The following is a 23,819-nucleotide window of genomic DNA, read 5'->3' on the forward strand; positions in this document are numbered from 1 at the left end:
TAATATCTTCTCAAGGAGACAGCATGGGGACTGTCTCCAGGTGAATGGAATCTGAGCACCTCCCAGTGCTGCTTATGTGCCAGCTGTTGGAAGAGTCACAGGCAAGACTTTGGCTGTCACCCACATTCTCTTCCCCAACAGAGCTCATTCTAATGCTGACCCTTTATACCTGTGCCCACAACAACTGCAAGCTTTGTCCTTGAATAATCAAGTAATGCAAAACACCAAGGTTTCACCCGTGGGATGTAGTCAACCTGTTTTTTTAAGATATAATAATTACAGATTTTTGGATTGTTAGGGAAATCCCAGCTAACTCACCCTTCTGCCAAATAATACTCCATCAGTGAAAAAAACAGAGGTGAAATTCTGTTTTCATTTAAGTCAGCTGGAAATTTACCATGGAATTCAGTGGGGCCAAAGAAAGTCCATGATCATGTAAGGGGTTAAACAGCTTCAGTGATCTTGGAATTTTTGCCAGCAAATGAATTTGAGACAATTCCAAACAATCAAATAACAAAAAGTGGATTTTTGGCAAAATTAATGGCAATATAAATAAAATAATTACTTTTCATGGAATGAATTAATGATTATTATACTAGAAGCAAATAAGATGTGTTTTACAAAGCAACTCTTATGGAGATTTTCTGAGGAAAACAAAAATTTGATTAAAAAAAGAGTTCTACTTAATGCATTATTGGTAAGTGTACTGGTCGAATCAGTTTCTGTTCTCATTTTTGCCACATCTAATGGTTATGAACAGGCTTTTTCATGTTTTCATTTGTTATAGAGCTCCACATTGTTAAAATACCTCTTGCTTAATGTATTTGAAATACATTTCTATCCTTATGGATTGCCAACAACCATGTCTCTTTTTCTTACAGTATTTATACACTGAACATCTCTTCTTATTTCTGGTACTGCCACTACATATGTCACTTTTAGGAGGCAACCCTACCCATAGCATGCATTGCACTTAAACTCTTACATTTTAACACTTTGTAATGATGTCTTACTATAACCTTCAATCATGTGCCTTAGCATATCTGGGTTTTGGTAACATTGAAGCTGTTACACTCCTGTTAATGAGTGTTTACACTCTTAAGCAAAATACAGTTCAAGTACATTTTAATTCTACTGCTACGCTGCACTGGTTAAGAATTTTGCTGATCTAATAAGGAGGTGGGAGCAACATTTGGTATCAGTGACCCATGGAGTCTCCATGCAAGTTTTGACACATTGGAGAGATGACAGTGTGCTGAGCCAAACCTCCTACCAGAGGTTTGTCTGTTCATCACAGATTTTGTTATTATGCATATTATAGATTTACATATTGTGTCAATTCAAGGACCATCTTTGATCTTCATGCCAGAAATAAGGAAAGGAATGTGGGTTATTTTGGTGGGGCAGGTCTCCCTGTGTTACATGAGTCTGCATGGCAGTGGCTTTCATTCTGCACAGGAACTCCTCCTCCTCTGGTTACAGAACCATGGTTATGTCATCTAAATAAGTGTGTTGGATAATGAAGTTATCATTTTGAGCCAATTCAGAATTTCTTTAATCAGCAGAGTAAATTGAAATTCTACTAAAAAGCAAACAAAGTGAAACCTTTAGGTTTTCGTTGTGTTATTATACAAAGACCTTGAAATAAATGTTTGATGTGCTTCAGGCAAATATCCCCTGTCTGAAATAGCAAGGTGCTGGTGTATAAAAAATTTCAATTTTAGATAAATGTGCATAATAAAATTTGTAATTTTATTACCAATTCAAAACCCAGTAACAATCTCACCGAAGTTAACGTGACTCTGATTTTTAATCTGAGTGGGAGTGGAACTGCCTCTTGTATTCTTTCTCTTGTTCTGCATTGAATAATATTACCTAGACTGACAGGGAACTTAGCCACAGGTAAGCTGCAAAGCATAGCAACTGTTTATGTAATATCATGTATGCCTAAAATAATTAATATCTATAAAGATAGCTTTCTTATCAGCAGTTGCTCAAAAAGACATAAGCAGAAAAGGTCAAAATAATAATGCATTTAGTCCTACTGAAATGAAATATTTTCACATTTGCAAAACTGCTAAAAAAAGAGATTTTTAGATTTTTGATCCTGAATGTACTATTGCTTTTCTACAGCCCTTTGGAATACTACAGTCATTCACAGCTGTCACAAAAGCAGTAGACAAAGAAAGGTGTATCCAAAGCCTAAAGCAGTAAGGAGGTCACAGAGTATCCTATTTTTAATTCTAAAGAATTTATAACCTAAAACTTTATTTTAAAACAAACAAAAAAAAAGTATGCTTCAAGGAAAAAAAAGAACTATACAACTCTACCTTTCTAAGAATACATTTTGCTTTCACTTTTAGATTGTATCTTGTCCAAGTTGGAGTCACAACTCTTATTTACTACAATAGAACAAAAGATTTCAGATTGTTTTAATGGTTTTACCATTACTATAAGAAAATATCCCTTCCCAACAATACCAGATTCTATAAGGAACAATACAAACACTCAGTGTCAGGTAAGTCTGCACTTGACCTCATTCTCCTCTGGCTTACCTGGATGTTCCTGATTCTCTTTGGAATTCACACAGTAGAAAGTAAATTGAATGAAACAAACCTTCTAGTCAAAAAGTGATGAAAAACAACACAGGTGTACAGTCTGAATTTTTATCTCAACTGAATAAGAAATCCCTTCTTTAAAACATTATTCTGGTAGAGATTAACTGGTTCATAGCGGTTGTGTTTAGATAATCAGCATAGACTGACTCAGCTACTCTACATAGAAACTTAGCTAAATGCTGGATGATTTTCTTAAAACCAAAAATTAAATAAATAAATATTTAAAACAATTTATTAATACTGAGAACAATTAAAAAGAAGAGTGATTTGTTTAATAAATATAAAACCAGTCTTGATAAGAAAAAAATTTGTCTCCCAGATTATGTATGCTCAAAGAAGTTGCTTGATCTAACCAAGAACTCAAAAATCATCTCCTCATGATAGAAATAGAAAATTTCTTTGCTCTGGTTGCATAATTTTTACCAGTAAACTTAATCATTGAAGTCCTAATGTGCTCAGGAAAACCTATGACAGGATGATCAGTAAAATTCTTTGCCAAAGAAGGCATAACAGTCAAGAATTAACCAGGAAATTGTGGAGGTGTAAATTTATATGGTCATATCCAAAAGATTGTGTGGGAATAGGAAAAACAGCATCTGTAAAATACCTATATTTTCTCATGTGTTACCTATTTTTTGCCATAAGGCATAGGTAGATAATATATTATCTGTTTTTTGCCATAATGAGCATCTGGTGATTAGAAAATCTGGGAATCAAAGACAGGATTTGGGCAGAATTGGTCTGTTGAGTTTAGTTAGCTGTAAGTTTAGCTTCTGATTTCCTGGCTTCAGTGAACTTGTCACCTGTGATAAGCAAATGACCTGGCAGATGTTGTACAGTCACAGCTTTGGACCCCTCTTCAGCTGGGTGCTCAGCTGCTTTGAGGAGTTACGCAGACTTCCTCAACCAATATTTCACCTTGCAGTCCACTCAGCTCTGGTAGCTGGTATTAAAAGACACATCTCAGTATCCCTCGAGGGACAGAAGAGCACTGTGAATTAATTTAACATAGCAGTTCAATCTCTACAAACTTGCTGCAAACTAATGAAATTACATGGTCAAGCAATGACAGACTTGTGCTCCATTTAAGCTCCTCTAATGTTACTTTCAAACACCTAAGGTAACAAAAAGACACTCCAAGAAAGGCTTGTTATTAAATTGACCTGTGATAAAAGTAAAATTGTGGTGTTGCATTAACGTTTAGGTAACTTGTACCATTACATGCCAGACACTGGTGAAAAAAGTAGAAACCTGAAAGATGACATACTTTCCTTTATTTGACCTTCTTTAATGGAAATCTCTGTTACAAGTTCTGTATTGATATAACTCTTAACGAAAATTTATTTACTGGACAATGGGTACTTTGTGCTGATTAGGTGGGAAAAAATTGCCTTCTTTGCTGCTATTTATAACACAGCTAATGATTTTTTTGGGGTGAATAGCTCCTTATTTATCTTCAGATGCTTTTCTTGGCAGGGACAAAGTAAGGACAACAAGGTCTTTATTGCTTTTTTTGCTACAAGGTGAAAATATGGGGCTGATTTCTGTAAAATGGCTCTACTCACCCAGGTATTCCCATATATATGGGTCATATTTTTCCTATAAATGGTGTTCCCTCTGAATATTGCAGTAAAAAAACACTATCCATTACCTAGTTACTTTAAATACTAGTATATTTGCAAGAAACATCTGGTTTAAAATAGTGTATCATTATTCTGGTTTTATTAAAATACCCTGCAATGTAACTGCCCACCTCTTTGCAACAGTTTCACTTTCAGGACAGCTGTGTTTTGGAAAAGGTTTGGAATCAGATGAATCATTGGTTCTCCTGGGAAGCGGAGTCATGCAGTAAGTTGCTGGCTCTTTGCCCCATAGGCAGGATTTGTAATACAGACATTAGGACAGCCCCTATCCCTCTGCCATATTACAAAATTAATGAGCTCTTTTCAATAACTTTATAAGCCCATAAGACATGACATAGCAAATTCTTCCTCTGTCACTTAAATAGTGAGGTTTCAGCTTCTGATATAGATGGATAATTGCAGGATCCAACATGCAAAGGAAAAGTGTCAGCCTCACACTTGATTTCTGCTATGGAATGTGTTTGCCCTATGTTAAGAAAGCAGCTGTATGCTGAAATTCTGTGGAAATGCCCTTGAGTATTTGGTGTAAAGTACTAGTGTTTCTGTCCTGTAAATGCAATGTAGTACATGCAATGTTTCTCTTAACCACTATAATATACTAAAATTACAATGAACTCATCTGCATTTAGATTTTATATATGAAAATATTTTCATGATGGCCATATGGCTCTTCACAAATTTCTCATAGCAGTAGCAATGATATCTTTGTAACAGGATAGAGCAGATCAATTCCATCAAATGAAAAAACAGTACAATGGAAACAGGACACAAATTTAGCAGTAAAAGCCTGCTTACCTTCATAAGTTCCACTTTCTAGGAGAGCACCACTTTTCTCCAATTCCATAAAATCTTCAACAGTGATGAAAATATAGTCCACACCAGGGACTTCCCCCTCCTTATGTGGCCTTGTGGTGCCTATTAGGAAGATGAAAGACACACTGTCAAACACATGGCCTAAATGCAGAATGATCTTTTGAAAGCTTTGGAAAAGTCACAAAGTAAACCACTTACACAACATCTTACATAGCACATCTTCCTTATGAGGATGCTTTCAAAGCAATCTAGCTCTATTTGCTGAAGCTGACAGAGGTATATGAGATGTATGCTTAAGATCGTGCCAGATATTATTTGGATCTATATTTATTCTCACTAACGAAAAGCTATCATACTGCTGTTATTTTTACATTACTAGAAAGCTCCTTAGTGACATCAGGAATTCAGAGGTAACACAAAACAGTCTTTTCTACAATTAATCTGCTTTGTGATATTTGAAACATTTACTTAGAACACAAAGTAACAGTTCTGTAAGTACATTTGTAAGGGTTATATTCACATTGCTTGTTTCAGTGCCATAAATGGACTTGACAAATGGTTAGGCTTTAGGGCCTGTGGGATTAAAATCACCTGCTAACCATGCTGTCAAGCTGCACAGGTGTTTATATTTAGTTATTGCCTCTATTGTCATCCCTGGATGACAGACCTCTGTAAAAGCTGACAGATAATATTACACAAAGCCTGACAAGTGACTTGGCTTAGCTAGCAGAAGTTGGGATGTTAGCAGGGAAGAGTCTGAAACTGACCTGATTTCCTAATGGTCCAGTTTATTGTGGTCAGGCTATCCCTGATTTGACTGAAACCACTAATTAAGTATCAAAATTCCATTTGGAAATGGAAGTATTTTTGGTTCTCCTCAGTGTCAGAGTGTTTGAAACATCTTAATTTTTTATCCATACTGTACTGATTACATCACACGTGTAGGGTTTGGTTTAAAGACTGCTGACACTGGGAAGTGGCTAGAAACGTGTCCAACCTCCTTTCTGTTACTTGAAGACACAGAGACATGAAAGTGTTACATTAACTCCATTGCCTGTCATGGAGACCTTTTCCTCTTCAGACACAGCCTGAAGTCCATGGCAAAGACTGCATGAGACTGTCAAGACAACATTTCAGTGCTTAACATGGAAAATATATTTTGATAAATCTGTAAGACCCTTCCCTCATTTTCGCCAATTCCTTTCCCATCTCAACATTTACAACTAAAACTGGCTTTAATATCTGGGAATTGTCATAGTATTTTCTAGGGTACTCTGTCCATCTGGAGTAAAATTCTGAGCTCCTCAGTGAAAGAGAGATGTGGAGCTCTTGAAGTGGATAGAATGGAGGGTGATGAGCATGACTGGGGGACTTGAAATCCCTCTGATGAGTAAAGGCTGAGGGAGTTGGGCCTGTTCATCCTCCAGGGAAGACTGCATAATTATCTAAAGAGGGAATGCCAAGGGGACAAAGCCAGGCTCTGCTCAGTGGTGCCAGCCACTAGGACACGAGGCAGTGTCTGATGCACAATTCCATCTGAACATTTGGAAGAACTTCACTCTGCAGTGACCAAGCACTGGCACGGGCTGCCTAGAGAGGGTGGGGAGTCTCCCTCCTGGGAGATATTTCAGAACCATTTGGATGCAATCCTGGGCCATGTGCTCTGGGATGACCCTGCTGGAGCAGGGAGGTTGGAACAGATGTCCCACTGTGGTCCCCTCCAACCTGACCCACTCCGTGATTTTGTGCTTACTTTTGTCTTTTGGAGATGGTATTTTTAAAGCCCTCAGACACTTGGATTTTCAATAAGCATGCTGAATTAATTTCCCACAGATTATCTAATGGCTGGGGATGCAGCAGCACCCCTAAAGATCTCCAGCCCTTTGTGAGAACTGTACTGGAGCACAGGGATTCTGGTGTGCCCCTGAGCTCCAGTGAGCTCTGCCAACAGCACAGACATCAGATGTTTGTTCTGCGTTCTCTCGCCTGAGAAACTTTTCACTATCAAAGAATATTGACAGGAACTGGATCTTCCTCACAAAACACTCTGGCAAATCAAGACTATTTCAGACACAGCACAGGGAGGAAGCTCACATATTAGATGAGTATCTATAACTTACTGTTTCTTCAATATATTTTTAATGTAGACAAGCTTGGATTACTAGTCTATCAATTAAGAAAAAATACAAGTTACAGAAAATGTTAGCCTTGCTTTGAGTGAAAATTTGGATCAGATGATATAAAGAGCTCCCTCACAACTGAAATTTTAAATGATTTTATACTATTTAGTGTTAATACACCCTGGTTTGTTTTAAACAAGTGGATATTCAGCAGTCATTCATGATGGATGATGGCAAAGTCTCACAGGAGGTCCAACAACAGACTTGGTTATTCCTGTGTTTCTCTGCTTTGGTCACAGTCTTTGTTCAACTCATGTAGAAAACTGTAATGGACTAAATTTCAGATTCTGAATCCCTCTCTTAAGTTGGAAGCTAAAGACCTAATCTTTCTCCCCTTACATTACTGAGTCATGTTTTTTTCAGATATGGTAGAGATATGATAATACCTTTTGCATGTCTTGCATTAATTAGCTATTAATTAAATATTCTATCTAATCTGCTCAGACAACAGCAGCAGATAACACTGTGCCTTGGTTTAGGGTGTTCTGATAACCAAGTCTGCACATCTTCTCTTCTCCTTCGCTGTTGGAACTAGTCTTAAAGGTGCAGAACTTAATATCTAGCATAAACAGAACAGATGATGGGGGATACAAGCATCATAAAGTCACCCCAGGACACACTGTCACTTGGATGGTTCCATCCTCTTACACTACTCAGGGAGCCAGCTCCAAGGGCCCTGCACTGCACTGTGTACTGAGCACTGCAGACCTATAAAAGATCGGGTGGTCACTTCCCACAAAAAATGGAGAAAGGAGCAAACCATGATCAATAGCTGCTTGAATTCAGGGCGACTCTACGCCAGTTACAGCAGCTTCCATCCCCTGAAGAACTTTATTGCTCTTAATAAAATCTTGCTGAGTCCCATTTCCCTCCTGCATCTGTTCTCATTTCCTCAGGCTGGAGGACCTGAGATCCTGGAAATGGTTAAAGCAACTCCCTGGCTAATGGAATAATCAATGGCTATTGCCTCTTTTACTCCTTCACCCTGGAGGAACTGAGTTGTTGCTAACAGTAATTCTGCCATCCTTTATAGTTTTCTGTAAGCACCACAGACATTGTAATTTTAATAATGCATATTTACAGAGGTGGACACAGCTACTGGAGCATCTTAAACACCCATCAAGGTCTGAACATGAGATCCATATATAGCAATATTACAGACCACAAGCAAATCCTTTCCTTGCCTTTAACCTAGAGCTACACTTCTTAATAGATTTTGTCTTTAATTGCCTCCATATAGACAGATAAGCAAGCCTAAAACTTATGGTGATTCAAGACTTAAAACAAAGGACTAATTCCAAGCCTCAGATGTGTACAGAAATACATCTTTTGTTATGCAGCACCAAGGCTTAATAGGACACAGTTGCTGCTACTTATAATATTTAGCCCTTCATTAATGCAAAAAGAACTCAGTTACAATTTTGTTACCAAGGTAACCTATGAAAAAATTATCTCTGAATTCCATAATGAAAGAATATTATACTTTTAGATATTTCAGGACCAAAACCAACAAGCGGTATTTGCACTATGCATATTTCTGACAAATGCAATTTATAGGTGCAGTTGAAGACATAAAATGAGAAGCTCTCAATTAACCATGACCAGTCCAGTCATGGAAGTGCTGTCACACAACCTGTAGGTAGCTTAGAAATTGCAGGACCTTGGTCTACAAAATCTGGATTGGTATTGACTTTCCTTGATTTTATGACCAATTCTTGCATCATTCACGAAACAATCTTCTCTCAAAACACGTATTAAGGTCATTCAGTGAGCAGCTATTTTGTTTAGATTTTTAAGATGTATGGTTGGTACATTTTAGAGATATTTAAGGTATGTGCTATATATTTTTATTATTGTCATGTTTTAAAAAGACCCTTTGCCTTTGCAGCTGGTTTCTTCTCTTCCACAGGGGAATTATGGTGATTTTCTATACTTGAGTCCAGGCTTTCCATGCTCATGTGTGTTGTAGGATGGTGCTATATCCCAGGAGAGGAATTAAATGCTGTTTACATAAATAGCATCTGAAAGAGTGTTTTTCTTTTAATGAGTTTAAGGCACCTGAGGCCAGGTGCTTAGACATGTAAGAAATCTTTACTTCTATTAAAAAACAAGGAGAGTGTTAATTTAATAGCAATAAACTATTTTTGAAATACTTCTTTTATGAGCTAGGGGAACAATAAATAAATGGAACTTTTATGTTGACTTCTAGTGCAGATTGGAAAAATGGTCAGTTCATATAGTGTTCAGTCCAGATTGCCTCTATTAGTAAAAAAAAGAAAGAATTATTGATTCTAGAAGACTTCCAGGGTTGGAAAACTCTGCACCAGTTTGTAGAGGCAGGAGAAGAACTAGGAATTTATGTCTATTTTTAATCTCAGTATTCAATTATATAATTATAACATTTTAGTGTTTATTTGGGAGCAGAGTGCACAGCCTGACTTGGAACATATTTCTACTACTTAGAGGCACTAAGTCTTCACAGTCTCTGTTTAGCTCTGCTACTTTTAAAAGCAGGAAAGGCCCTTATTTTTTTTTCCTTTTTTCTTTGCTCACTCAATGTAGTTATGGAAAAGAAAAAAAAGGCAAATTTATTTATTTGTCAGCATGAGAATATGAATATTAGTCAAAGCTCCCAGAACTGTGACAGGAAAAACTCAGTACTTTAGACATATTTTAAAGAACACTTCATCCTTGCAGTAAATAATCTGTATTTTACTGTCTTTACCAGCATCTCAAGGATAATATTGTACTAGTTGTGCCCTTGTAGAGTCTATATGATGGTCAGGAAAGTAGAAGTAAAGGCCTCCCCTACATGGTCCCATACCAACTCACAGACTGGGCTCACAGGTTTCAATGCTCCAAGCATACAAGCATGTTATAAATATTTAAATTTTTACTTTTTTTTTGTTAAGGGCAAACCTGGCACACCACTATCCACTTCACACCTACTTAGCTGATTTATATTTGGAATCACAGATTGGTTCCTACTGCATGAGGTAATTTCAAAAGGAAAGGTGTGTTTTTGCCACAAGGATTTATAGTGTAAAAGAAGAGCAGGGGAATAATCTAGTCATTTTTGCACAATGACCTACTTCTAGAGTAATTTTCCAAATGTATGGAAGTGAAAAATGTCTGGTTCTGCTCATCTCTTCCAAATGTAACAAAATGCAAAGAGAAAAAAAAATGTCTTTAATATACGAAGCCCTTTGATGAGACATTCTACTGAGAATTTGTTCTGTAGATCTGCTCTGCACAACAGCTTGTTGTGGAGCATGGTCTGCCAGGCTGTCATACATTGCAGTAGCTGGAGGGATCCCTCCTGCAGAAACAGACTGCTAATCTTTAATAAACTTCAGCTGAGCCCTTGCCATGACCCTGTATACACTTTGCCTTAGAAAAATTCAACAATACTTAATTAGATGTTTTGTTTGTTTGCCAAATTACTCTGGAACGCTATTACTGGGAAGAACTGAAATGTATGGGAAATTATACCTATCTTGTAAAATTACTAACTGCATTAAGCAGAGAAGCATCACATTTGTCTTGATATACTGAATTTCCAGCTGAAGAGAATAATAAACATAATTTTCAAGTAAAGTGATTTTAGGCATATTACAAAGCCAGAAGCTTCAAGTGTTTATGACAATTCTCATAACAACAACATAAACCACAATGGCATAAGTCCCTTCCTGCCAATGGTCATGAAAAATGAAAGTGTTTCCCCTTTCCAAGTGTGCAATACCAGCAACTTCTCTGATGTATTCCCATTAAAAAAAAAATAAAAAAAAATTCCAGATTCCTCAAAATGTTTTTCAGGAGTAATAGTTTCCAGGAGTAATAGTTTCCAACTGCATTAATATTTGGCAAATGTGTTCCTGAAGAAGATCTGGGTGTTAATAAATTCAAATTTAGCAAAGATGCTGAATGTTCTAGAGAGGCAAGAACAGAGCTGAGAGAGAATCTCATCAATGCATAAAAACATCTCAAGGGCAGGCCTTAGGAGGGTGGGGTCAGATTCTTCTCAGTGCTGTTCAGAGACAGGACAAGAGTCAATGAATAGATTGAAACTCAGGAAGTTCCACCTGAATATGAATAAAAGCTTCTTTATTGTGAGGGGGACAGAGCAGTGGAACAGGCTGCCCAGAGAGGCTGTGGAGTCTCCTCTGAAGACACTCAAAACCTGCCTGGACACAAGGAGGTGCAGCCTGGTGCAGGTGAATCTGCTTCAGCAGGAGGTTGGACAAGGTGATCTCCAGAGGTCCCTCCCAACCTCCATCATTCTGTGAAAGGAGGAATTTAGCAGCTGCTGAGCTCTGAGACTGCAGCATTATTTGCAAAGTTACCTCTACACAGAGTGGAAAATCAGATGCTATTTTGAAGAAGTGTTGTCTTTACTATCACCTGGATTTTCCGATCAAGTTTTAGAGGAAAGTGAAAAGCACTTAGCCATACTTCATCACAGAACTAAAAGCTTCATGTCTAGGTGCTTAATTCATGCGAACTAAAAACGAAGTTTTGCAATCCCTGTGCATAATTTGCATTCACTGAGAGCAGCAGAAATAACAGATGAACTACATGGCTCAATCTACTGTGAATTTGATTCACATGAAAAGAAACCTTTAAAAAGAAAACAAAAACCTCAACCACGGTTTTCACAGTTTGTATTATAATTTGGGATTCATGAAATTGTTGGATATGTTTTGACTTTTGCTGAAGAAGCAAAACAGAAGACTGAAAAGCAGTCTTAAGGGTCTGTGCACTGGGTTGTAGTGCACACATTCTACAGCACCACATAATTCTTAGGACAAATGTGTTATATTTTATGGTGTAGAACAGAAATAACAAATTCCTGAATTTGAGATTTATAATGCACATAGGAGCAGATAAGCATGTCCTTTATGGAATATGCATTGTTTCTTTAGATCTTCATTATTTCCAAACTTGAGACATATGGATTAGGTAGGCTAGATAAGCTCCTGGCTGTTGGTTAGCACGGTTATTAGATTCCAGATGCACACATGCTTTCAAATACTTTAAAAAAAATTATTTTTAGATTCAATATGCAGACAGGAGCCTCTGATTAAACACAGCCTGGGTTTTTTATTTGTTCTCTTGGTTTTGTGCAATGTGACAGACAGTGAACAGCCCTAAGATAATTTATGCACTGTAAAATAAAGTCATATTGGAGCTGAACAGAAAAGTAAAACTGAGAGATGCAAATGACAGTAGTTCTAGATAAAGACTGTGGGTAGGAACATTGTGTATTTGTTAATTTATTTTATTAATTATGAGAGGACCACTGGAACCAGCAAGAAGCACCCAGAGAAGAAATGCAGTACAAAAGCTGTGCATTGAAACAGATATTGGAGAATTTTCTTTAAACTGTGGCATATCCAGATTTACTCTTACACATGCAAGGATTTGAATTTTGCACTTTGTGCCCTTGTCCTGTGTTAGGCATTGCTGCACTGTGTGCTCCCTCTTCAAGGCTGGGCGGCATCAGCTGGGGCACTTCCCTGCGTTTGGTGAATTCCCATGAAATCTGCTGGGTACTTTCTTTTGAGAAGAACTCTGACCCAGTATTAAGCCAGATATCCAAGTTTCATTGCCAATACAGCAAATAAATTTGAGCAAATAAAATGACTTCTTTTTCATTATCTTTGCCAATAGTCGTCTTCAAAATGTTAACAATAAACTGCAAAGAGAATATCTAAAAACAGAGAAGTGTGAATACTTTGTGTAAAGTTAAGCATGGATGACTGCAGGAAGTACTTGTAAAAAAATCAAAAAAGCTGTTGCTAAGGCAGGTATCTTAAACACTTAAGAAACACATATTTTTCATAATTCCTGGAAAATGCCAAATTGTGAAATGGCTGTTCAGCACTTGGAAGTGTAGACCTTACAGGGGTTAGCTAAATCTCTAAAGGAATCTGATTTTCAATGCTCAAAAAGTAGAAAAGATGAAAAGAAGGAAAATCAGGTACGAATAATTTTGGATTCCATGTTAGTGCCTCAAAAGGTTTTTGTGGTTTTTTTTGACTGGTTGGTAGGTTGCTTTTTTTTTTTAAGGCAATAATTAGTACCAGCCAGGAAGCACCAGAGGACACTAGGATTTTCGTCATAAAACATGTTAATGTCTTAGCAAATACCCCAGCAATATATCACAATATCTTTAGTACTTATTAGAAAATGAAAATTCCATACCAGCTTTCCAAACAAACATGAAAGAAAGCAGCAAACTGCCATAAAGAAACATTTGAGAACCCAACTTTGAAAACCTGATGATTAATGATTGTGGTGCATGAAGTCTGGGGTTTTATTTTGTGTAACTAGGAAATTCTTGAGCTAATAAATAATTAATGGAATCCAAGATTTGTTTTTTTGTATATGCTTTAGACAGTCACTGTTCTTCTTTAATGAATTTTCACTCTTTCAGGTAAAGATATAAACTAAAAGATCATGACAAAGTTTTTCCTCTTTTGTCCATTTAGACTCTGATGCCTATGGCACATATTTTTTTTTCACCCCCATAAATCTTTATTACAACTATAAAGAATTGGTTTTACATAAAAATGAATATATGTGGACAAGAGAATGATCTGAATAATGAAGACATACATTAGAGCATCATGTTGAGAGATTCATGTATGCATGAACATTTATGTTTCTACACAGATTTATAAAAATCACCAGCTAATGAGATCCAGACAGAAACTTTTGATGCTAGTAATAAAATAAGCTCACCTTATTACATGCAAAATGCTTTCTACTACTAGAAAAGCTTAATTAGAAAATAATTTCTTACTGCCTTTGGATGAACAAAGTCTTTTCTGGGAAATGTCTGATTTTTGCAGCTCTTCAAGATAGATAACATAGTTAGAGAACTATTTGCATAGTAGTCACTTGGCATGGGTATCTCTGCTAAACAGTGAAATATTACAAATTAATTTTTGTCCAATATTAGCAAATTTGTTATTCCTGCTGATGGCTCAATGGATTGGGTCATCAATGGAAATATTATTAAGTGAGATTTGGGATGATTTGTTTAAATGTGTTGCCAAAACATCTATTTGTACTGTGCATAATTCAAATATACCTCCAGAAACCCTGGAAGCACACAACTTTTAGTGTAAAAGACAACCTTTCTGCTATCAACAAAAGAACTTACTTTTTTACTATTTGATTTTATTAACATAATAAATAAACTGTTATGGATGACTTCTGTTATGCAGCTCGTACTTATTACCACATTGAGCTGAAGAACTCTCTTAAGTTGTAAACACACCATAGTGTACCTTGAAAGGTTCTGCAATCCCTGCAATAATAGCTTTTCAACTCAAAAAACACTAATATTATTTTTGCTTTTTATATTTTATTCAAACATGGGAAGCCAGCCACTCTGTATAATGTCTATTTAATGGAACATTTTTAAAGGATTGATGAAATTGTTAGCCATTGCTACTAAATCTCAAGAAATATTTAAAAATGGATTTTCTAAAGTCTTACTTTGAGAAGCGTGAAAAGAGGGACTGTGAAATAGGCTACCATAGAAACCATCCACATGTGTATTCTTAGCCAAACTTCAGTAATTCAGCTGTTTAAATTTGTGTCAATAATACTGGACAATTAATACTGAATAAATAATATGAAGCAATAAAAGTATTTTAAGAGTACCAGGGCGGATGACTAACAGAAAAATTAGGGGCATTTTTTCCTGCTTAAAATAGGCAACTAATTAGTATGTGTGAACTAAAAAAAAAAATCTGTATTTAAAATGTGGCAGCCTTCAGATATGTCTATTCTCTCTCCATAGTCTTCAGATTTATGTTCTGATGCACCTCTGAACAGTATCTGTTCACAAGGCATGCCAGCAAGACCCAATCCAGAGCACTTCTGAATCAAAGAGTACTTTCAAAAACTACAATGGATGATGTCTGAATGGTAGAAGAGAGTCACATGTTACTCGGGCTTCACATATTCCTGTTTATAGCTGGTTCCAATGGTTGTATTCCTTTGCTTTCAGCCCTAAATTTGATATACACAGCCAAAACTCTGTACCATTCACCAGACTAGACTTTGGTTTGGTGACTAAAAAATACTCAGATGTAGCAGCAGATACATCTGTGGCAGTCATTTTTACTGAACAAGTTCAAAGAAGAGAATGAGTGGCTGTGCAGTACTGTGAGCCATGCTTCCAGCAGATTCCCAGCTGAAATCCCTGGTGGCCAACTGCTATCCAGACACAGAGCAAATGCTCTGCTGAGACACAGGGAGTGCTGGTCCCCCAGCAGGGATCCCATCAGTGCTAGACAGGATCTCTTACTGTGGGATGCCACCACATGCTGTGGAGGGCTTTGAGCAGAAGGAGAAGTAATGCTGTGGGACTGCTTCCCACGGCAGCACTGCTCTGTCCCTGTGGAAGCACATTTCCCATCTGAAGGGTACAGACTGCTGAAGGCTGCACCTCTCAGGCACACTGGCAGAATAAGCACATATTTTCTTGTCTGCTTTTGGAGTAAGACAAAAAATCTTGGTCCCTCTTTTCTCGTCTTGCTAAAGTAGGATACACACAATAATGGTGTGAACCCCTGTGAGACTGAAATATTAGGGTTAATAGCTTAAACATTGCTAAAATCACCAAAGGATGGACCTTTGTCCACAGTAGCAAACGGCTCATCTGCGACCACCGAAGCCAGATCCCTTCCAGAACATGTCTCCGGACTGGAAATGGGCTGTGAGTTAAGCCACCTGATGGAAGTTTGAGACAAGATAAATCTGGTCCTATTGTCCAGTTATTTTAACTCCAAGGAGAAGTAAACAAGCCTGGAGGGAGAAGAATGTACCCAGAAAGGCAGCCTTTCTCAACAGCTGTGTTGAAAAGCAGCTGTGGTTGGGTTCAGCAGGGGAGGCCAAAGCCCACAGACTCATTTGCCGAGGCCAGGTCTGCACCCCTGAGGGAGCTCAAACCCTGCAGTCGTGCATGGTTCTCTTTCTCACGGTCACTGTCCTCTGCCCAGGGGTAACACTGCCCCCTCTCCCCCACGGGAGGTCTGATGGGGCACTACTGGCTCTGTGTGCTGAGAGGCAGCTGTCGTGTCTCGGGAGGTGCCACAAACCACCCTGAAGTGTCCCCAGACCCATTGCTGAGGCCTTCCACCAGGTGTCTGCAAATGATCTAAAAATGCTGGAACAGATCCAGGATGTGTTGGAGGAGACAGTGTAAAACTTCCCCTCTACATGGGGAAGGTGCCTGGGTGTCCCCACCCAGCCTGAGCCTATTTTAACCCATGGGATTTTGTGTTTCAGGGGTTTCTTCCACCACCCCCTACACATCAAGACCATCACTTAGACCAATGGTAAACTACAATGCAACAAACAAGTCTCATCATGAACTCTGTAGGTAGCTATCTTTCTCTTTCTTCCTTTTCCCTTATGCATTTTCATAGGTGATTTTTTATGCTTTCATTTTGCTTTATTACTATAGACAATCATAGCCAAAATTACTACCTACATGCTTTCCTTCATAACCAAACACAACCAAATTTTTCTAAAATAAACCCTATTTTATATAGGGTTTATTTTAGAACAATTTTATATAGGGGTTATTTTATATAAAGCTTATTTTATATTTTATAAATCTAAAATATATATATATATATGCAAATATAGATCATTCATTGTTGTTTCCTCTAATGCACCCCCAAAGGATCTATTAAGAAGAACATGTTTTACCAATGTCATCTTGGTAACAACACCGTAAAAAAAATTTGTTTCCCTTTTTCTTCCACTGTTCCTCATAGAGAATAAAGTTTTCATTGAACTAAGACCTTATGCAGTAAATTCCAAGGAAACACAGTGCTTAATTTTTCTGTTCTACCAAGTCCAGTTTAAAATAGTAGCAGAAAAAATCTGTTCTTCTTTCACATCAATGAATGCATCATGGAACATTTCTACCATAGTATTCAGAAAATAAATCCATTATTTTGAAACCATCTTAATTTTTATATTAAATTACTTTCCCTAAAAATATTACTTTCCATCAAACACAAGTATTTGAAACAGATTTTTTCCCATCTGTTTTTAGGAAAAAAACTATTTTCAGTTTAACTCACATTAATGAAAAAGAAATAAAATATCACATTCCTCGAAAACAAGTTGAAGAAATTATTTATACAGAAGTCATTCTTTTATAGCATATTAACAAACTCAAAAGTGCATGATGTAAACTTAAATATTACTACTGCCTTCAATTTTTTAAAATAAATTTAAAACCTTGTTCATGATTCTTTTGAAGGTAGACAAAAAAAAATAAGCTTAGATTTAACTTCAAAGGAGTCAAATACAGTGAAATTGAGGAACTAAATTCCACATAATTCTGAATGTGGGAAGCCATTGCTATTCTTATCTCCAATAGGAATTATTTCTGAGGTGTAACTCTAGCTCTGGTGAAGGTTGTTTCATGAGGACTTCATGATTCAACTAATGGATAAAATCCTTATATCAGAAAAAACATAAATTTTATGTCTGATTAAAAAAGGGCTTGGAACAATCTGAAGGACTTCAGCCCTAGGTGTGACCTTGATGCTTTTCTTGTATTTGACAAAGCTTAAAGAAAAGTTACTGGTGAGTAGCAAGTGTTATTCTGGTTGGATAACAAAAATTGATGCTCTTCATATACTGTGAGTCTTCCTTATCTGAGGACTTCTAATAATCAACCTTGCAACATTCAATTCTGTAGTCACTAGAGAGCAGTTATTTTAGCTCCAAACAGTTAGCAAAAGCTAGCATCTGTTCCTACTGATGATAACTGAGCAAATTAAAAGTACCTGCCTCAAACTGAGGCAGATGTAATTATCTTCTTATTTTTATATATGCCATTAATTATTATCTAGGAATTTAGGTTCTATTAATTAGTATTAGGGAACAAAATTTCCTGAAAAGTGTGGATCAATTATTCTAGCTCCCCAGCTATGAGAGAACATGAACATTTTGTATTTTTAGTGATACTCTTTCTTTCCTTTTAAGCATCTTAGGATTTCTCCTTCTTCAAAGTTCAAGAGCTCTGTATACCTGCGTAGAGTGTCACTATTGCTTTTTCACATCTCTCTTATCCAAATCTTGACCCATTATGGGTTGGGTTTTGTTTATTAAGATTTTCTTTTTCTGTCCCTTTATTCCAGTATGTAAAAATGCCCCTGCATTCAATAGCTGTAAAATCTAAGGTTTATTTATAACTTGTCAACTTACTTCAAGCAGTGTACCTGGCATACATACATTGCCTGCTCCTTAGCTAGCTCTGTGCTTGTCATGAAGTAGGGCTCAAGTTCAGACACTTCAGTTCTAGGAATCATCATGCCAGCCAAGCTTCTCCTTATCTGAACAGTGGTCAATCTCTCTAGGTAAACAGGTTTTTATTTAAAATAATGTGCGGGTGAGATTTTTCTCCCTTGGGACACCTTTCAGCGTTGCGACCCTTTATAGGAAAAGGTGGTGTCCCCACGTTTACAGTGCAGGGCTGCCCTCCTACCATGGGTGTTTTGGTGGGGAACACCAAGACACAGAGCTTATTTTGGTTTATTTTGGCTTATTTTGGCTCAGGCTCCTTCCTTGTGTTTTTGCAGCACATGGCATTTGTCACTCAGCTGTTCAAACACGAGAACTGCTGTGCTCACTTGGTGCTAGTCAGGATATACTGCTGCACTCAGACTTGCCAAACCTCAGCTAATTCTGCTGCTGCAATTATTTCTCCAGGGGAGAACAACAGTGAGCTCTGGAAGGACAAGCCATTGCTGCTTTGTTTTTATGGGAACAGCAACACATAAACACATCAACACTACCACATCAACTCTTGTGCCACCATGCTCAGCAGAAGGAAGGAGTCATTTACACCATGGGAAGTGAATTTTCTCCTCATTTACCGACAAGCCTCAGGTTTGTTACTCAGTAGGGCTTCTTCCATACAGCTGTTGAACCAGCTCACAGGGAGAAACATTCAAATCATGAACTTTATCTGATGGGTTACCAGACTGAACTTCAAACCTAACTCCCACTTTGTAGGACTAGTTTACCTCAAACAGGCATGGAACTCAAGAAATTACGCAGACAAAACTGTTAGCCCACAGGAAACACAGACATACTGGTGGAGCATCTTTGTCAACAATTTGACAAAAATAGTGTAGCGTCTTCTGTCACCAAGTAAATTTAGCTCACATAAAGCTGTGACTTTAATGTCTAATTCCCACTGTTTAACATTAAGTTCATTGATTTACTAACTATTTTGCTTGCTTTTGAAATGTTTGCTTGGTTCTATTTTTGTTTTAAAATAATGTGTTTAAAAAATATAATTTGCAGTATAAAAGGCTGAATTAAAAAAATAATTACTCTAATAAATACCACTTTTTTAGGTATTGAAAACCTAGTCAAGAACTAGTAGCTACATCAGTTGACCTTGAGGAAGAAAAATTATGAGAAACAAGGCCTTTTTAATTTTAGCTGTAGTAAACAGCTTCTGAAAGTAGAATAAAACAATGGCAGCAATAACAGAGTTTTATGTTTGCTGAACTCCACAGGAAGAAAACTTAAAAGAAAAAGAGAGTTTTCAATACATTGTGTTTGCTTAAGGCATGAAGCTGTCAAGGGCAACAAGCATATTTTATTAAAGTAGTAGATGAATTTGTGTATCTAAATTATATTGGTTGGCTAAATTACATCTAATAAAGATAATAATTATAAATTAAGCAATGCTATAATTATTGCATAAACCCACCCCCCTACATATTCACTGAATATAATTTTTGCAATATGTATTGCTTGCACATCAATCTTTATAAGGAACATCGAATTTTAATGACACTTTATGAAGATTTAAGATGTAAGAATTATGAGTGCAAATTGGCCTATTTATTATTTAACTCACAGTTGTTCTTTATTTTTTATCTGCATAAAGAAAATTAATACATCACTGACAGGTTCTGTGATTTACCAGAGCTTCAAAAAATAAAAAATGGAACTAATGATGATGATATATGGCCAGAAATCTTGCATTCAAATACATCTAATGAAACATTTCAACTTGTTGAGATATTACTCAAAATAAGTATGCAGGAAAGCATATTCATACCATGTACCACCAGAACATAAAAGATAGCTTACAAGTTTTAGTAGTCAACAACATCTTGAATAAGTCATATAAACTTATGAAGATTTTGGAAATGATCTATTAATCACTAGAGGGAGTGTGTTATATTTCTATCTGAAATAATCTATTAGCTATCTTAAGTCTGTATCTCTTTCACACTTTTTTCCTGTAATGTAAACCAAGTTTTAAATAAATACACACCTATCTCTTTTCAGAGCAGTCCCAAACTGCCGCTAGATAAGAAGGTAAAGGCACAATGCAGGCTGTTGAATTTTTGATCAGCTACAAATAAAGAACGATCAAGTTAAGTGTGCTCAGCTGATGCAAATCTCCCATAAGAATCAATTCTACAGTTCCTGACATTCTGAAGTATGATTGTGGAGCTTTTCTTGTGAAATACCTGAAGGAAAGAACAGAATTATGAAGAAACTAACAATATATAATCATACCTGCAACTAGCATAAATAACAGCAATTTCATTGATTTATACCAGCCAAGATGTCATTCTGTGGCTTAAAAAAATTGCATGTAATTGAAATCAAGCTTATATATCACACATTACAATTTCCACATCCTTTAATATTAATTTAATCTAAAATTTTGCAATAAATAACAACCTCTCTCTTACTGCTGCTTTTTCTGTCTTAGAATACAGTGAAGTCAAGGATTTCAGTGCAGGTGAATTAGTTCTCTAATATCACAGAGCATCACCGTGTCACCTGTTAAACCTTCATGGAATATGGTGTGGAGTTTTTTTTTGGCCTGTTGTTATTTAAAAAAGAATAGCCAAATATTTGAGATCCATAAATGTGCTCTCTAACTAAAATGTAGAAAAGACAAAGTCTTGACATATTGCAAGGTTTAGAAGAAGCAGGAGACTTCACAGGGAAAATGGTAGGAAGATAAAGCAATTAGTTTTGCAGAAGAAATTGACCATCTCAATAGAAAATGTATTTTACTGACAGACAACTCATTTCTCCCAATGAAGAAAAAGCAGAGAGAAAAATCTCCTAAGGTGAAATGCAATGGATCCTAAGCTCTTTCAAAAGTGCCCTTAGAAGAAGACACAAGAATGGAGAGCAAATGTACAGCGCCAAGTTCTCTGCTGTCACCCCAGGCTTCAACATCCCAGAAAACCTTGATTTATAGCAACGTGGATGTATCTTCATTCTTTGGTTCTCCAACCTTGGCTGTTGTTACCTAGATGTGTTGCTTTTTTTGATGACAGACTTGAGTTTATACTGTTGGACATTTTAATAGTAATTATGACTGTCCTTCTAAGAAAATAAAACTGAATGACATATATGTTCCTTCCCATTTTTTTTTCTTGAAAGAGCTCAAAGTCACAATGTTGCAAAAGCTGAAACATATGGCAATCATACCCAAAATTTCTTAACTGCATTTTGGTAATAACAACACAGGTACAGGAAAACCTGATGAATAATAATATACTTGAAATATAGAGCCATTAGAGAACAGAAAGAAAAATGCATGAATTACATACACATTCTTTATCCAAATGATCCCGGAGTCCCTGGAGATTTTGTGCTATTGTAGGAACACATTTAAACACACATAAATCAAATGAAGTCATAATATGTTGTCACTGTTACAGCAACTAGGGTATAAAGAGATAACAGGAAGATGAGTGAAAGCAGATGCAGGTCCAAAGCATGTATGTTCTAGGAGCTCACAAAGGACGGATTTAATGAATATTTCAAATTTTACATTATGGAAGAGTGATTTATGTCTTCAATTATACATATTTTTAAAGCAGGAATTTGGTTTAATGAATAATTATGTGCTTCATAAAATCTTTAGTACCATGATCTCTCTAGTAGCAAGAAGGTGAGAATTCATGCCCAGAGTTAGAAAAAGGAGTATGTTTTTAATTGAGGCTAATTAACAATTTGAATTATTATCATGTAGTAAATTCTGGGTATCTTTAAGGTTATTTTCATAGGAATTGTCTTAATTGTTAAAAATGGTTGAAGAACTCTGTCCTTTATATAACACAAGAGGTCAGACAAGGTGAACATAATGATCCCCTCTGGCTGTAGAACTTATGACTCTCTGAATTCAACATGAAGTTAGTGATGATTTTAGCTACAGAAGCATTAGCACATTCATTTTTGAACAGTGTACTGCTACTCTTCCTCAAGCTGCCTCTCATCAAAGGCAGGTAACTGGATGAGACAGACACGGAAGCACCAGCTTTCAATAATATGGATAGCACACCTCCATCCATCCAGGGATAAATGATAGTCTCTGAAAGACATGTGACACTTATCTTGCTTACTTAGATCTCAGGGATTTCCAGTCCCAGAGTTTAAAATCTTCTCAGTGCTGATCAAGAATTGGTGACCAATCTCAAATATTTTACACAAGCAGACTTCTAACTGTCACTATCCAGTCACTCTTCCTTCACTCAAAAAAATATCCACTACTTCCAACTGAAATTGGATCTACTAATGCAGTGGTTTTATAAAGAGACATCGAAGAATGAGTGGGGTGTTAATTTTCTCAGCCTCAATTCTCCCCTAATTATTCCAAATACACAGAAAGAAAAAGAAGCAAACACTATCAATTAAAATACTAAAATGGAAAAAAACTACATCAAGCACTGGAACTGGTATCCCAGAAAGACTGCATATCATTGTAGATTCTCCAAGTCAGCTTAACCAAGTCTTGAGCAACATGATCTGCTATCCAACAGGGTTATAACTTTGCAGTTTTCCAGCTGTGAGTGGAATGTTGGACCAAATGATCTCCAGAGGGACTTTCCAAGCTAATTTTGAGATGATCCTGTGATAATGGAGTTTACCAATAAAAGAAGTAGCCACTAATATCCAACCAGAAATGGCCAGGAGAGGGCTGAAAGCAAAGTTCAAGTGCACCAGCAGCACCAGGCTTTGGTGAGTTTTGTGCTTTTGAATCCAGAATAAAATCCTCATTTAGCAGGGAACATTCCTATGTCCCTCAGTTCACAACTTGAGTGTCTAACACAGCTCCCAAACACGGAGCAGTTGTCACTGCTAACAAACTATGCCATGTGCCATCAAGTCCATCCTGAATGTTCAATTACACCTCTGCTTTCTTGTCCTCAGCTGGCCTGCAAACAGGAGTACTTGAGAAAGTGTTACCTGATGTAAAAATGGAGCCAAGAAATAGATTGTATTTTAGTTACAGTAAGCCAGTCACTTGGAATGAAAAATGGGAAATTCAGAATGTTATATTTTAAAGAATGATTTGGTTCTTTATGAATACCAATCTCTTTGCCTTCTGCTAACAGATATAGTACTATAATAAAGAGTAAAATGTTACATAAAATAAGGGTAGTAATGTTTATTGAACAAAGAACCATAAGATATTCAGGAGTCCATTTTCTAAAGCCCCACAGGAGCCCTGATCTTGTTAATTGGAGCTA

At 36.7% G+C, this 23,819-nt stretch overlaps 1 protein-coding gene across 2 annotated transcripts in view; it reads right to left on the reverse strand.

Annotated features, from left to right (window-relative positions):
* MAGI2 (membrane associated guanylate kinase, WW and PDZ domain containing 2) overlaps positions 1 to 23,819 on the reverse strand; it is a 704,016-nt gene that overhangs the window by 288,353 nt on the left and 391,844 nt on the right. For both annotated transcript variants that reach the window (XM_058806060.1, XM_058806061.1), the window contains one exon: positions 5,057 to 5,176. In XM_058806060.1, coding sequence (XP_058662043.1) covers positions 5,057 to 5,176 — 120 coding nt within the window. The remainder of the gene's footprint in view (positions 1 to 5,056; positions 5,177 to 23,819) is intronic.

Source organism: Ammospiza caudacuta, chromosome 5 (assembly GCF_027887145.1).
Source record: "Ammospiza caudacuta isolate bAmmCau1 chromosome 5, bAmmCau1.pri, whole genome shotgun sequence".
NCBI lineage: Eukaryota > Metazoa > Chordata > Aves > Passeriformes > Passerellidae > Ammospiza > Ammospiza caudacuta.